General features: G+C 43.5%; 1 protein-coding gene across 14 annotated transcripts in view; it reads right to left on the minus strand.

Moving 5' to 3' along the window:
* Positions 1–466: 466 nt before the first annotated feature.
* DACH2 (dachshund family transcription factor 2) overlaps positions 467–13,959 on the minus strand; it is a 407,226-nt gene continuing 393,733 nt past the window's right edge. For all 14 annotated transcript variants that reach the window (XM_056809003.1, XM_056809004.1, XM_016426763.2 and 11 more), the window contains one exon: positions 467–1,324. In XM_056809003.1, the coding sequence (XP_056664981.1) occupies positions 1,287–1,324 (38 nt within the window). In that variant the 3' untranslated portion in view covers positions 467–1,286. The remainder of the gene's footprint in view (positions 1,325–13,959) is intronic.

Raw genomic sequence — 13,959 nt, forward strand, 5'->3', positions numbered from 1 at the left:
AGTTCTCTAAAAGGTGTCTACTAAGTTTAATGCAGATCTTGATCTAGGCAGGTCCTTATTAGCACATGGACACATGGGGGGGGAGAGGGTGGAATCGACTCAAACTGGCTCAGAAGATCCAGTTGTTAAATTTTCGTGAGCTTTTGCACCTTGGAAATTGGCAAAAGGCATCAAATCAAAGTTTGGTTTATTTCTAGCCTTCAGAAAGTGATGGAGATGGGGGTAATGGCACAGCTTAACTTTCAAAGTTATGTTGTGTATTGATTTGTTTTTTTCTTAGAGAGCTCATTGTTAAATATTTACTAGCACATCCGTGCATGCGCTCATCGGTGTTCACATTGTCTCCCAGGCCAATTAGAAAGTAAGCACGCTGAGGGCAAGGCCCAACGTTTTGTTTGCGTCTGTATCCCGAGCACCCAGCACCCACGGGGCCGATGTCGAACAAATGGAATAACTGACGCTCGGATTCCAAAGTCAACGAAAGAGTCTTTAATACTGCCTTTTAAGCGAGAACATCTTAACAAAGAAGGGGTACTTTAACTTAATATGGTACAACAGAGAAACCATACGTAAAAGTTTCTAGGATCTAACACTCTACTGCATATTCAGGTTTTCACTGGAAAAGACCAAAAGCCAAGCTGAACTGAGCATATAAAGCATCAATTATAACCATAGGACTTCAGCTGGTTAGGGTTAAGCTCACACAGTATTTGCGCATCAGTCATCAAATTGAAAGGGCATTTTCGCACCCCTTTTGTTTTTCAACGTACACACATTTCTCTGCAAAATGTAGTATATATGGAATATCTGCTTCAGTAAACAAAGCTTAATTTATAAACACAATCGAAACAGCTCAAGGGTGAATAGTTTTGGCGCTAAACTGGACTTAGGATTTGCACATAGGTAAAGCCAGCGGGGACCATTAGGGCCGATTAATAGGGTTCTGCCACTGCTAAACAGTAATAGCTACCTCCTTAAGGGGGGCAAATAAAAGGTTAGTTCTCTTGGAAGGAATAAATCTCGTATGTACCGAAAAAGACTAAAACTTCTATAGGAGGGGGTTCTACAAATGATCAATTGCAACAGGCTTGGTTTGGCGTGAGCAGCTTACAAAAGCTTTCGATGTTGCAGTATTCGATGCAGCCAACGTCTTCAAGTTTCATGCTACAATTTCTGTTCTTCACATAGCACTGAAGGCATCAAAGGTAACAAACTTAAATGAACTAGATAGCTTCAGATAATGGATGGCATGTGGATAGATAGATTCTTTGTCTTAGAAACTTCCTTCAGTACATGACAGGAGGCTTGATGTACACCTGGCTCTCTGAAAGAGGAAAAAGGAGAGGAGTCATTAGGCTGTTGGAAAAGGAAGTCTCCCTATCTTGGAGGTGTCAAGTGTGAGCCCCCCACCCCCTCCCAATTTTTCCAATTGTGAACCTGGCATTAAATGAACTCTGAGGATGTGTGCATGGAGGAAAAATATTGATCAGGTATCTGTTGCTGGCTAACGTGAGCATGGGCAGAGTGGTGCAGTGGATAGAGCACTAGGCCTGGAGTCAGAAAGACTCAAGTTCAAATCTGACCCCAGACACTTACTAGTCAGTGTAGGACTGGCAAGTCACTGTACTACTGTTTGCTTTTGTTTTTTGAAAATGTTATTTAGTTCATTTAGAATCTTTTCCCATAGCTCCATGAATCACGTTCTTTCCCTCCCCTCCTTCCTCCCCCTCCCATAGCCAATGCGCACTTCCATCGGGTTTTACGTGTGTCACTGATCAAGACCTATTTCCATATTATTGATATTTGCACCAGGGTGTTTACTTTAGTTTTTTTTTTTTTTTACAAAGCTGTGAGGACCAAATTTGAAGTCATATTTGAGGCACTTAACAGAATGCCTGGCACACAGTAGGTGTTTAATAAAATAAGTTGTTGATCCCTTTCCCTTTAACCCTCTCCATCATATCATCATGTTAATGAGCCCTTCTCATTAATTCACCTAAAAATTACCACAGTTAGCAAGTCCGGTTTCCCAGCATCTCCAGGTCTGGGTATATCATCTAGAGACCTTCTGCTTTAGAAGAGAGATTCGTACTCCTCCATTTCTCTGATAAACCCTTTTCTTAAGGAAATGGGGCAAGAGAGTTTCACTAGTTAATTCTGGGGCATGGAAACAATGATTCAAACCTGTTCAAGGACCCCTGAACTCTCGCCCCAATCCCTTACAAAAGAAAAGAATTCGTGGCTCACTTCATTCACTTATCAAGAGTTTAGATGACATGTAAAATTGAGAGGCTTTAAAATGATTTGATGGCCTTAGGATTTTTAGTATGTTAAGCCCTCATTCCTAAAAGTAATCGGTGGACTCTAACAAAGAGGCTCTACCTTGGCAGGGTCATTGGGGAAATGGTCTGGTGGGGATCCTCACTTCCTACCTCTTTTCTGAACCCTCACCACCCATCCCCAAGCTATCATTAGCACCAATCTATCTAGTATACCAAGTAATAGGCCCTTGGACCTGATTTTTGATGCCCTTCCCATGCTTGAACTTGTCTTTGATAGGGCTTTGCTCATGTGCCAGTTAGTTTTGCTCTGTTTTAAGGACATGTTCATTCAGTTTCAAATGGCACCAAGTGAGTAGATATGGCCAAAGCTATAGGATTCCATCATCACCTTTAGAAAAAATACCCAGAAGGGCATGTCAGACAGGTACAGGTCAGCAATGTGGTTTCATGGGCCAGAGCCCAACATATGCTTGTGTCAGTTTGGCCAACATTATTAGCCTTGATCAAGAGCTTACCGAGGAGGGTGGGGGAGGAGGGGAAAGGCCACCCCTTCCCTTTGTGAAAACAATCTTCTGTCTACATTGGGCTAACCATAATGATTCAGAGCTAGAAGCAACCCTCAAGAGCCAAGGCATTGGACTGAATACTAGAAGATGAAATGAAATAAGGAGACATGTCAATTCTCACTTTTGAACTAGAAAATCAGTTGCACAAGTACAATGAGGGAGAGACCTAGGGATGCTGAAAAAAGATTTGGGGACTTTAGGAGACTCAGGGGGAGTCCATAGTTTACTAGAATAGCCCCCCAAAGCGACACATTAAGGGATCCTTAACTTTGAAAAAGTAGGAGGTTACAGTCCCTTTGTATGTAGTCTGGCCTCATCAAATTACCCTGGAATGCTCATATTCAGGAAGGAAGGAAGCTAGCGGGATAGTAACCAACACACTGAGTTCACGTTTAGGCGGGGGAAGAGAAGGTGAGGTGGAGGTGAGGTCAGGGACTGGGAGTGAATAAAAGCTATTCCAGTATTGGAGGGACTGTTAGGTGACAAGGGATTAACCTTGTTCTGCTTGGCCCTAGAGTGTAGAACTAGGATCAATGAGGAAAAGGTGCAGAGCCAAATGGAGGCTTGATGTCATAAGATAATTCCCCAACAATTAAGACCCATGGACACCCCTTCCCATCCACACCCATGGAATGGGCTGCCTTGAGAGGTGGCAGGCACCAATTTATTGGTTCTGCTGTAGCAGGGACTCTTGTTGATGTAGGAGGTTACACTGGATGGATGCTGAGGTCTCTTTCAACTAAAACTGCTACTGATTCTGAGGTCACACTAAATTCTGGGAAATTTATCCATCTGTCTCACATGCTACTCTCCACTGGGATTTGGAGAAAGGAGAGTGACTTGTTTTTTTTAGGGCAAAAGGTGAAGCAGGGTTCAAGTTTTTAAGAAGCAGACTCAGGAGAATAGCAGCTTAGGAATTTGTTTGCAATTGCTCCTAGACTTCCCCAGACTCCAGTTTGAGCCCTCCCTCTGGTTGTGCCCACATGGCCCAAGTTCCCAGGGCCTACCCTTCAGGGGCCGCTAGGAATAGACAAGAATTTTGCCACATTCAAAATGAGTCTCATAATAATACCCAACACACTGTGCCCAATCCCCATAGGCCGCAGGGCAGTGACAGCACAACTTCCCCAAAGAGAATACCACAGGCCATTCTCATAGGGACCTAACCCTCTTTACCTTTTAGAAAGCTGAAATTTCTCAGAAGGGAGCAGCACACCAGTGCCACCTTTCTGTCTTCCTAAAATGTGCCTGTTTAATTTAAAAGGCTAATCTTGAATACATGTTCCTTGAGGGCAGGGTCAGCTTTAGATTTCCATTTCGCTCTCCTGTATCTAGCACAGTGCTGGGCACACAGGTGCTTACTAAATGCCTGCTGGATTGAACTGCCCACATAAACCCAAAGGAGAACAACTGTTGAGCAAAGAGGAAGATGGTACAAATCTGGAGCCACTTTCTCTTGCCAAGTTCAATGGATTGAGAATTCAGTGTTACACACTCTAGTCCCAATCTGGAGGATGATTAGTGTGGAGGATGCTGTCGAACGCTGACAGATCTCCCATTCCTGCTTTCCATATGCCAATACTGACACCGCTCAAGGCCAGAACCTATATTGACCTGATGACTGACACTGATCCTTGGAGCAATATCCAAGTTTGCCACGTTTCAATTCCAAAATGCATCTTGGCTATAATATGAGTGATTTATCATTTAGTAGGAGCTGTCAAAGTAAACTCCGAGATAAAACAAAAACATCTGGAACCATAAACAGAGGAGAGCAGTAGCTGAATTTTAATCCAAACCCTGCATGCTCACTTCATTAGGAACAGGAAACAGCTAATTAGGAATCGAATGTTTCATGTTTTTCAGAGGGTTTGTACTTGAGCTCCAAACAGAGATGATCTAATATGCATTCTGGATGTAAACAAGAATTAAGATCAGGGAGAACAAGGAACAAGGGCTCTCCAGAGAGATGCGTCGGAGCCTGGGAACTTGTGAGCACAGCCCAAAGCTCCCACTTTGGAACCGCAGAAGGACTGATTTTCTGACCTTAGGATTTGTGGGTTCAGCGTATTTTAATGGCAAATGGGGGGGAGGGTGTTACTTGAAAAATGTGGTTATGGTTTTGTTAAGCCAAAGAGATTCCCCCAATCTTCTGTACTGATCCTTGGTGCTCCACTGAGAATAGTGTGGGGAGTCAAGCCATGTACCCACTCCACATTCCCTTTAAATGGTCTCTATGAACTGGTGCCAAATGATAGAAACCTAAGACTTGCCTTCAGTAGCCTGCCTGTGCTGGGCACATAAGCCCAAGAACCCCAGGAGGCCATGAGAAGGAGGAATAGCACAAGACAGTGGTGAAGAATCAGGGTCAGAAGAAAGGACCTGAAGAACATTTGAATCCTGGGACAAGCCTTTTCCTCAATCATGGCGGTGACAGCTTCAGAGCTGAAAGGGACCTTACAGGCCATCAAGTTCAACCAAATCACTGCAGATGAAGAAACTGAGGTCCAGATGATGGAAGAGAAGTTTGTTCAAGGTCACACAGGTAGAAAGTGGCAGTTTTGAGCCCAGGTGCTCTGACTACAAATCCACTGGCCTGCCCTGTGCCCTGCTCCGCATCCTTCTGCCTAGACAATGTGCCATCTCTGGAGGGAGCCTGCTGTACAAATGCCACCTCTGCCCTAGAGGGGTGGTTTGTTTTTCAGAAGCAAATAAGCATGTTAATTAAGCAGCTCTATTAAAGGTACTTAAATCTGGGAGACGAAATGCACGTGTTAAGAAGATGAATTCATCCTGAGTCAGAGTCTGAGACAGAAGCCCTTTAGAGACCTCCCCTCAGTGAAACCACTTCCTAGCAAAGCCCTGGCTCACACACCGTATATCTGGGACTAAAGTAAGGCAAATGAAACATTCCCCAAACCCAATATTTTCTCCGTTGTCCAAAGCAGATGAGATTTTGAAGTGTTCCATGCTTCCATGGCTCTACTGAAAAAAGCAGCAGCAGGGTACACTGGCGCCCTTGGGACCTGAGCTCACATCTTGTGTCTCTGCCATTTTCTGGCTGTGTGACCTTAGACGAGTCACCAAAACCTCTCTAAGCTTCAGTTCCCCCAGCAACAAAATAGGGATGTCAGAGCACTTAATTTAGTGTTGTTGAAAAGACTGACTCAAAGAATGTATGAAAGTGTTTTGCTCACCTTATGTGCCCTCCTACTTCATCATCATTCATTATTTTCATCAGGAAGCATAACTGACTATACACATCTGCACACACATCTACGATATTCCTTCCTGAAGTTCATGAAGAGGTCACAATATGAGACTGCTTTTCTTGGATTTTTCTTCCCTTCCTAAATGGGACCTCACTCTTTTACATTTCGTGCCCTCCTCCTCCACTATGCCCTCTTTCTAAACATGCTTAACTTCAGTGAGAACACATCCATGCTCCACATTTCCCTATTTCCTTCTATCATGTCAGCTATTTGTAATCTGACCTCCTTCTGCCTTTCGTAACTCCAGAGGTCAATGCCTTCATGAGGAACTCAAGTCCAAGGGCCTAGGGTGCCCTTAATCTAGTGCTTTCAAAGGGGGCTGGTCACTCAGAGAGAGGGCATGGGATGCCACAAAAGCCTGATTATCAAACCTGAGCTCAGCCTTTGTATGAGAGGATGGACTCTTCTTGCAAGGCAGAGCCTGATTCTAAAGCAGACAGAAAAGGGGCATTTTGGATGGAACACTGCTGGGTATCAGGCCCTTTAGTTGGGGCAGTAAGGCTTTCAAAGAGCCTGGTAAAACTCAGTACTGTCATGGTGTGACACTTATCTCAAACTGGGCCAGCACAAGCCAGAAACTGAATGGTGGCTATAAGCCATGAACTGATCTGATCCTGCCCTGTGCCCTGACCCTCCTTCCATTAAGTTTGGTCTCTCCATCTCCCCTTCTTCACTTTAACCACTTTCTACCTCTATTCAAGGCTTCTCCTCTCTTGTACAATCTTGCACCAACAATGGTCTCTCCATCCCCCACTGAGTTGCCAACTTGGTTTCAGAAAGCCTAGCTCTGTCCATATCGCAACTTGGTCACACTCAAAACTTCTCAGTGGCTCTGTGCCATTCTTTGATGGCAGGCTCCAAAAGCCCTCCCCAGTCTGTGTCCCACCTACGTTTCCAGTTATTTTATATTATCTCCTTCACACATTAACTGTTTGGAGCCTGATGATAACTGTGATGATACATGATCTTCCCATCTTCCAACTCCAGGCCTTTGTGAAAATCACATTCTTTTCACTCCTCTATCCTTCCTGAAATTACTTTGTACATACGTGCCTTTCCTTGACTCTGTACGTACTATATCCTTCTTTCCTCCCTCCCTCCCACCCACACTAACCCAAGGACAAAGACTTTAATTTTTGTCCCTAGTGCCTAGCTTACACTTTGTTACACTGAATTGATTTTAGTCTGGTGGCTGAGCACAGCTTAGTGAGGACGGAATGGATGAGGCTACCAAGCCTTATTTGCTATTTTCTCCCCTCTCCCCTATCGCAATCCCTGCCTTCCCCCCCCCCCCCCCCCCCGCCAATGCATCTGCCTTATAACTGTGGTATTGCTCTCTTGGTACAGATTTGGACATCCTAGCATAAAAGGATTAAGTGATTTGTTTCAGTGGTAACAGGTCAAAGAAAGACTCAACTACGGTTCAACTCCAAAGCTTAAAGCTGTAGTTGGAATGTATATGCTAAATTATATTTCAGGGCTCTGTGGGGAAAGTGGCTCAGTGTATTATTCTCATTTTACTTAGGAGGAAATCGAGGCTCTGAGTCAATCAGAGGATTTAAAGTCAAAAGGGGCCTCAAAGATCATCACCTAATTCACCCTTGTTATTTTCCAGACACTGAGGCTTCTTTCCATTACGATACATTGCTCAGCTCTAGAAAGCTACCTGCAAAGTATGGCCTTGGCAACCCTTTCCCCTACTGCCCTGATGAAGGCAAACGAGATTCTCTTCTGCAGTATCCTAATGAAGAGTTGCATATTTTGCAAAGTCTTTGCCTTGGACCTAAGTAATCATTGCACTAGATAGGCCAGCCCTTCTTCTGGCTACCTGCCCACGTCTGGGAGGAGCTCGACTTACAGCATCAAGGCTCTAGCTACCCAGAGAACAATAGTAAGAGCCAACCACACTTCCAGACAGCCAGTGCATTTAGCTGGGCCAGGCCCTCATTTGTGTACTATTTTTCTGTATTATATTCTCAATCTGCATGGACCAAATGAATTCTTTTCTTGGGGTTAGCCCTTAATCAAATATTCATTTATGTGGGTTTTATTCTTTAAAAAAAGGAAATGAGACAAAGGTGAGCAAAACTGTAGATTTATAGTAGTTTCGAGCATAATCTCATTCTCTCGGGGCAATATTGACAATATAAAGATAGCATAAATGATATTATTCGCGAACACTAAAATATGCTTACGAGTCCCTAGTGCACGTTCTCCCACTTTATGGCCTACGGTGAAATGCATGACTAGCTTAATAAGCAAGCTGGTTGCAAAGGGGGTCTCCCCCCCCCAAGTGTAAGACAGGAGCAGAGAGCTGGAGATTTTGCCTTTGCCCTCAGGAGGGTACTTCCTTCCCACACAGGGGAGTCATTACAAGGTGTCTCACGCTCTTTTGTTTCTCAACAAGATAGGCCTTTGAGTCTGTGTGAAGATTCAATATAATACAAAACTCTGATATTCCTTTTCCCACAGTTCTTTTAGCTTATTTGTCTAGATTTTGACCTGACAGTCACATGACTGAAACATAGTCTCCCACTATCCTTTGCTTGTTCACTGTGGGCCAGGAAACATTCTTGGGTCAAGTGCAGGAGCTCAGAGAATTTAATCTCTTTTCCTCCAAAATATTACGTGTGTTGCTTATTCGTTGGAATGGTATCATTTTCCAAAGGGCATGGAATAAGCATTTGTATAGCACCTACTCATTGTGTTAAGGAAGCACTTTACAAATCTGATCTCATTTGATCTTCACAACAACCTTGGGAGCTAGGTGCTATTATAATCTCCCATTTTACAATCGAGGAAACTGAGACAAACAGGAGGTGAAATGACTTGTCCAGGGTAACACAGCTGGGAAGTGTCTGAGGCCAGATTTGAATCTAGGACCTCCCATCTGTAGGCCTGGCTCTCTATCCACTGAGCTACTCAGCTGACCCCTACTTTAGTACCATTTGCATCAGGAGTTAAAGGTTCCCCAGCATTTCTTTTGTCATCACTGCTACAAAATTTCTTTTTGAGGCTCTTCTGTTCTCCTGGATGCTTCCTTTACTACTATGCAAAGTTCTGAATGGTCTATTTTGTGTAGGGTAGATAAGGTAAAATATCGCTAGCTCCCACTTATATAATAAACCCTTTCTGCTTACAAAATGCCTTAGGGAACATCATCTCATTTGGTCCTCACTGCAGCCCTTTGAGGCAGCAGGCTGTGGTGGAAAGGGCCTTCAAGTACCCCGTAATGAGAGTCACTTGAAACACTCAGTAAAGCACTTGGAAGACCTTAAAGGTGACTTCCACTTATTCTTATTCTTGGTACCTTTTTTATTACTGAGAAGGAAACTGAGGCTCAGAGTAGTTAATTGACTTGGATATGACACCTGGCTACTAAGAAGAAGAGGGGGGATTCCACTCTAACTCCCAGCCTCTCCTTGTAGTTTCACAAAGTACAATTTTAGAAAGAATTACCATTAACAAATGCCAGCTCAGCCCCACTTCCTGTCTGCCAGTGGAAAGGACATGTCTTGTCTTATTGGTCCGTCTGTCTGTCTTTTTCCTTTCTGCTTCTAGCAGATAAATGGGGGGGGGAGTCAATAACATCTTAAAAATAATTTCATTTTCGTCTCCACTCCAAAGAGTAGAGAAAGCTGAAAAGAGATGTGCTATTTGTAGATCTGCCATCCTCATCAAAAGGGGAAACTGAGCTAAGAAAGCCGCCAACATCTGCCTGCCATAGCTCAATGCACTATGGAGCTAACTGAGATAGAAAGAGGAGGCAGTGTATGATCAAGTCAAGAGGGGAAATCAATGCACAGGACACCTGTGATGTCCTGGCCAGGGTATGACTTCTCCAAAGTCTTCCAGGGTACACAGCAGCATAAGCTGGTGGGTAAGGCAGTAAGTAGTGGTGGGAGGGAGTCATTCAAAATCCAAGGGAATCAATGGATTACAAAACCTATGAAAGCAAAGCTTAATAGCTAAAAGGGTTAACTGTTCACTTGTACAGTACTTGAAAGGGAAATCACCATTTCCCACTGAGTGGTATAATTTGGGGCCATCCTTCTACACAAAGTCTAAACTGACAACCCCTCCCCAGTTTCTAGAAATGGTTCCATCTTAAAATTCCATGAGTTGGAGGTACTCTACAGTTTCTCAAATGGTATCCATCAGGTATCAAAAGGGACGATGTAAGTCAAGGCTTTTATATCTGTAAAGCAGGTAGAAGGGTATTACTTTGTATGTACTTAGTGCCCCTAACCTACGCTTGTCTCAGACTGTACTATGCATTTTAAGTACCCCTGGCTGCTCCTGTGAAACTGCAGATGGCTCATTAAATCAGTAATGATACATGTTGTATGATCCCAGTAGAATTTAACCTCCTTGAGGGCAAGGACTGTTTCTCTTTTATCTATTCCAGCCCAATATATCAGCATTTATTGGCACAATGCTTTGCACACAGTAGGTGCTTCATAAATGTTATATAAATGGACTTGAATTTGCAAGGGAGGACCTCAAGAAATCTAACACCTGAATAATGGAAGAAGCCTTGGCAGGAGAGTCCACGCTGCACTCAAGAAGGCATACAACAACCAGACTTCAACAAAATAGGAGAGAAAAGTCCAAATGACAATCCTTCCTCCTAGAGAGAAGCCCAAATTCAACTTAGCCCATTTTTCATTTCCAATGATGGCTGGCTAGATGGCCTGTGAGATCTTAACTGACTATTGCTCACTCCTGGCAAGGAAAGGGTTCATAAGTTCATCCCTTAAATCAACTTGCCTAATATCGGCATTGGGCACAGAGCCGGGATAGAATAATTGCTGGTGGTGTGCTCCTACCAGAAAACAAAAACGAAAACAAAAACACCTCTTTAGGGTACTGCCAGATGTACAGCTAAAACAACACAGGGCAACACAGGCTCCACTGTGAAATCATTCTGCACCTTAGCCAAGCAGAAAAGCAAAGAAACCAAGGAGACATCCCCCCCCCCCCAGCAACTGCCATCCCATGCCGGATGTGATGCCATGTCAGTGCCACTTGCATTTGGCACTGTCATCTTCCTTAAACCTTCTACACAATTTCTGAGAAGTCTGTACTCTGAAATTCAGGAGTGATGGCCCTGGAGCCGTGGCTCCCCTGTCTCTGAGATTCTCCTTCTCTCTTCCAACTTTCAGAAACACAACTTGTCGACTGTACCAAGAGCCCCCAACAATGGAGTACAGTAACACAAGTTAACTAAGGTATAAACATGCAAAAGGAGAAGTCTCCTTGCGATCATAAAATGATGTTATTTTCTGTTCAGCAGTTCATGTTACTGCTGTTCATGCTAATTAATTAAAGGAGCTGTTGCTATAATGTGCAAACAGGGAATCTGAGAAACTGAGAGGGCTTTTAGGTCTCGGAGTGAAGTTAAGTCAATCTGGGCGCGGGCAATCAAATGTAATGAAATCACTTGTCAGTGCTAAGCTTGCAAAAACTGTGAAGTTTGACTAGGGAGTAAAAGGATTATAATTAGATTTCCAATAGGATAATAACTAAATGGCAGAAAGCAGTAAAGAGAAAATATGACTTTGTTAGCTAATGGTGCTGCTGTTCAGTTTTAGGTTTTCGCAGCACACTCCTAGTTGTACTAATTTAATTTGCTTTTATCAGCAAAAAGGCACCACACAAACGGTACTCGAATATCATTTGCAAAAATCATTGATCTGAAGGAGCACTTAATAACACCTGCTATGTTTATTTTATGGGAAGTGGCGATTGGCTGACATGATGGTTGAAGCCCTGTCTTGCTGGCTCCCCTTTGAGTTAAAGAAAAATCTGGAAGCGTGTTCACCCTGCTGGGGGCATGCATCACCAATCCCTTCTAGCACCCCGCATGGCGGTACAAGCCAGGGTTTGCAATTCAGATGGTTACGTAGACTGGGCCATCCTTTTCTAGGAAATCACTGTCAGATGTATGTACCCATGAGTCACCTCCTTAACCCACTACCCAATGGCACCCAAAGTCTGATGGATGAATAACCATTCATCTGAAGGGACGTCTCATGCACGTAAGAATCCGGGTGGATGGGCATCCACCAGTGGTTGAGATCCTTTTGGAAATGCAGAGAACATATGATGTGGCTTCATTACAGCTAAAGATGGCTCATGCAACCTCTCCTCAGTCCTCCTTTAAACTGTCTTAAGGAGATACTGGCAGGGTACTAATTGAATTTCAAAGGAAAGGCACTGCGTGAATGATAGATTTTTGCCCAGAACAACGATTGACAATAAACAGAGAAATGCTGGGGGAGCTGGTTGCTGTGAGCTGGAGGCATTTGGAAACTAGCATTGTATTAACTATACCTGGATTAATATCCTAGCAAACAAAGCTACTAAATTAAACTGATGAGAACCATGGCGGGATCGAGTGATTCAAAATGAAGAAGGCATTTTCACTGCCATGTTTAAAAAGAAAGTTGTCACAAAGGGCAAGGGCAGAGATAAAACAGTACAGATATAACTGCCAAGAAAAGAGCCACAAAACAAAAGAGAAAAATTAGTATGAAAAAGGAAAAAAAACAATACTGTAGCCCTGTATTATCCTTTTTCTAAGCTTATTGGATACACAGGAAAGTCCTGTCCCAACGCCACGCACCTCCAATGAAGGCGGCATTATCAGGGCTTTGTAGGCAATTATCCAGGCTGAGTGGTTGGCAGTATTGTATTGAAGATGAGCTCTGATGATATGTTCCCTCATTTGTTTCTCTGGATGAGAGAATGAGCCCTTTTTGTTCCTAGAACAAGACCTCTTCGAAATGGAATTGTGAATCTACTGTCCTGTTAACACTCCTCATTTACTCTGGGATTTCATAAACTGATGATGGAAGCTTTATTGTCTATAGGGGCCAATACCGTACTTAGTCCATTTTTGCCAGCATGCTTATCGAGTATAGAATTTAATGTCATCTACAAGGGCCACCTTCACTTCCACTGTCACTTGGATGACATTAATGCACGACTGATCACACAGAGGTAATTGTTTGGTTTTTGATTTGAAAAGGGAAGCGTCAAAAGTGAGGGCAAGTTGCCTCAGTCTACCTCATTGAGGTACATCATGAGTTCTTTTGTTAAGCAGAGAATATTAGAATTTGCTTAGTGACCCCTGGGCCAGTAGACTGACCCTCAGTCTCTCAAACACTATGAAGCTGCAGAACAAGTGTTGGTATCTGGGCACATCAGTGAGATCACAGGTCCAGAGTAAAACAAAAACAAACCAATCATCCTTCACTGAACATCAGGGATAGTTTTGCTACTTAATTTGAAAACTGTCTTGTAAAAAAAGGAATAATAAAGTACGCTGCTTATTGAGTGGGACATAAGCAAATGGTAGGGACTATTTTCTGAGGTGATCTGTTACTTGTTGTGAGCTTAAGGAGGCATGCCTTAGCCATATGGCAATGAATTTGAGTAAGGTAGGTCTAGTGGAACCTTGAAGTGACTCCCGTTTTCTGTCAGTTACTACTGTGAGGTTCCCTAGCTGATCTTTGAAGGCAAAAGAACCCCAAAATTCCAGTAGTGTACTCAGATGGGCCCCAGAACTGTCAAAACTGTTTCCCAGAATTTTTGTAACTACATCAGCAGACCTCTGATTTTCACTTAAACCAGCTCAGCTCCCTAAGAGAGGGAGCAGGAAGGGGTCCATGCCTACCACCGGCACCATATAGTAGTAGTCAGAGCTGTAATGCTGGCGCAGAATCCTACCTGATCCGAAGACTCCGTAGCCCTAATCCTGTAGGGTACAAACATATCTAGAAAGAGTGCTTCCCATGTAGTGAGATCAGCTCTGCCTGATGTCACTGAGGCTGC

The sequence above is a fragment of the Monodelphis domestica genome, chromosome X (assembly GCF_027887165.1).
Source record: "Monodelphis domestica isolate mMonDom1 chromosome X, mMonDom1.pri, whole genome shotgun sequence".
NCBI lineage: Eukaryota > Metazoa > Chordata > Mammalia > Didelphimorphia > Didelphidae > Monodelphis > Monodelphis domestica.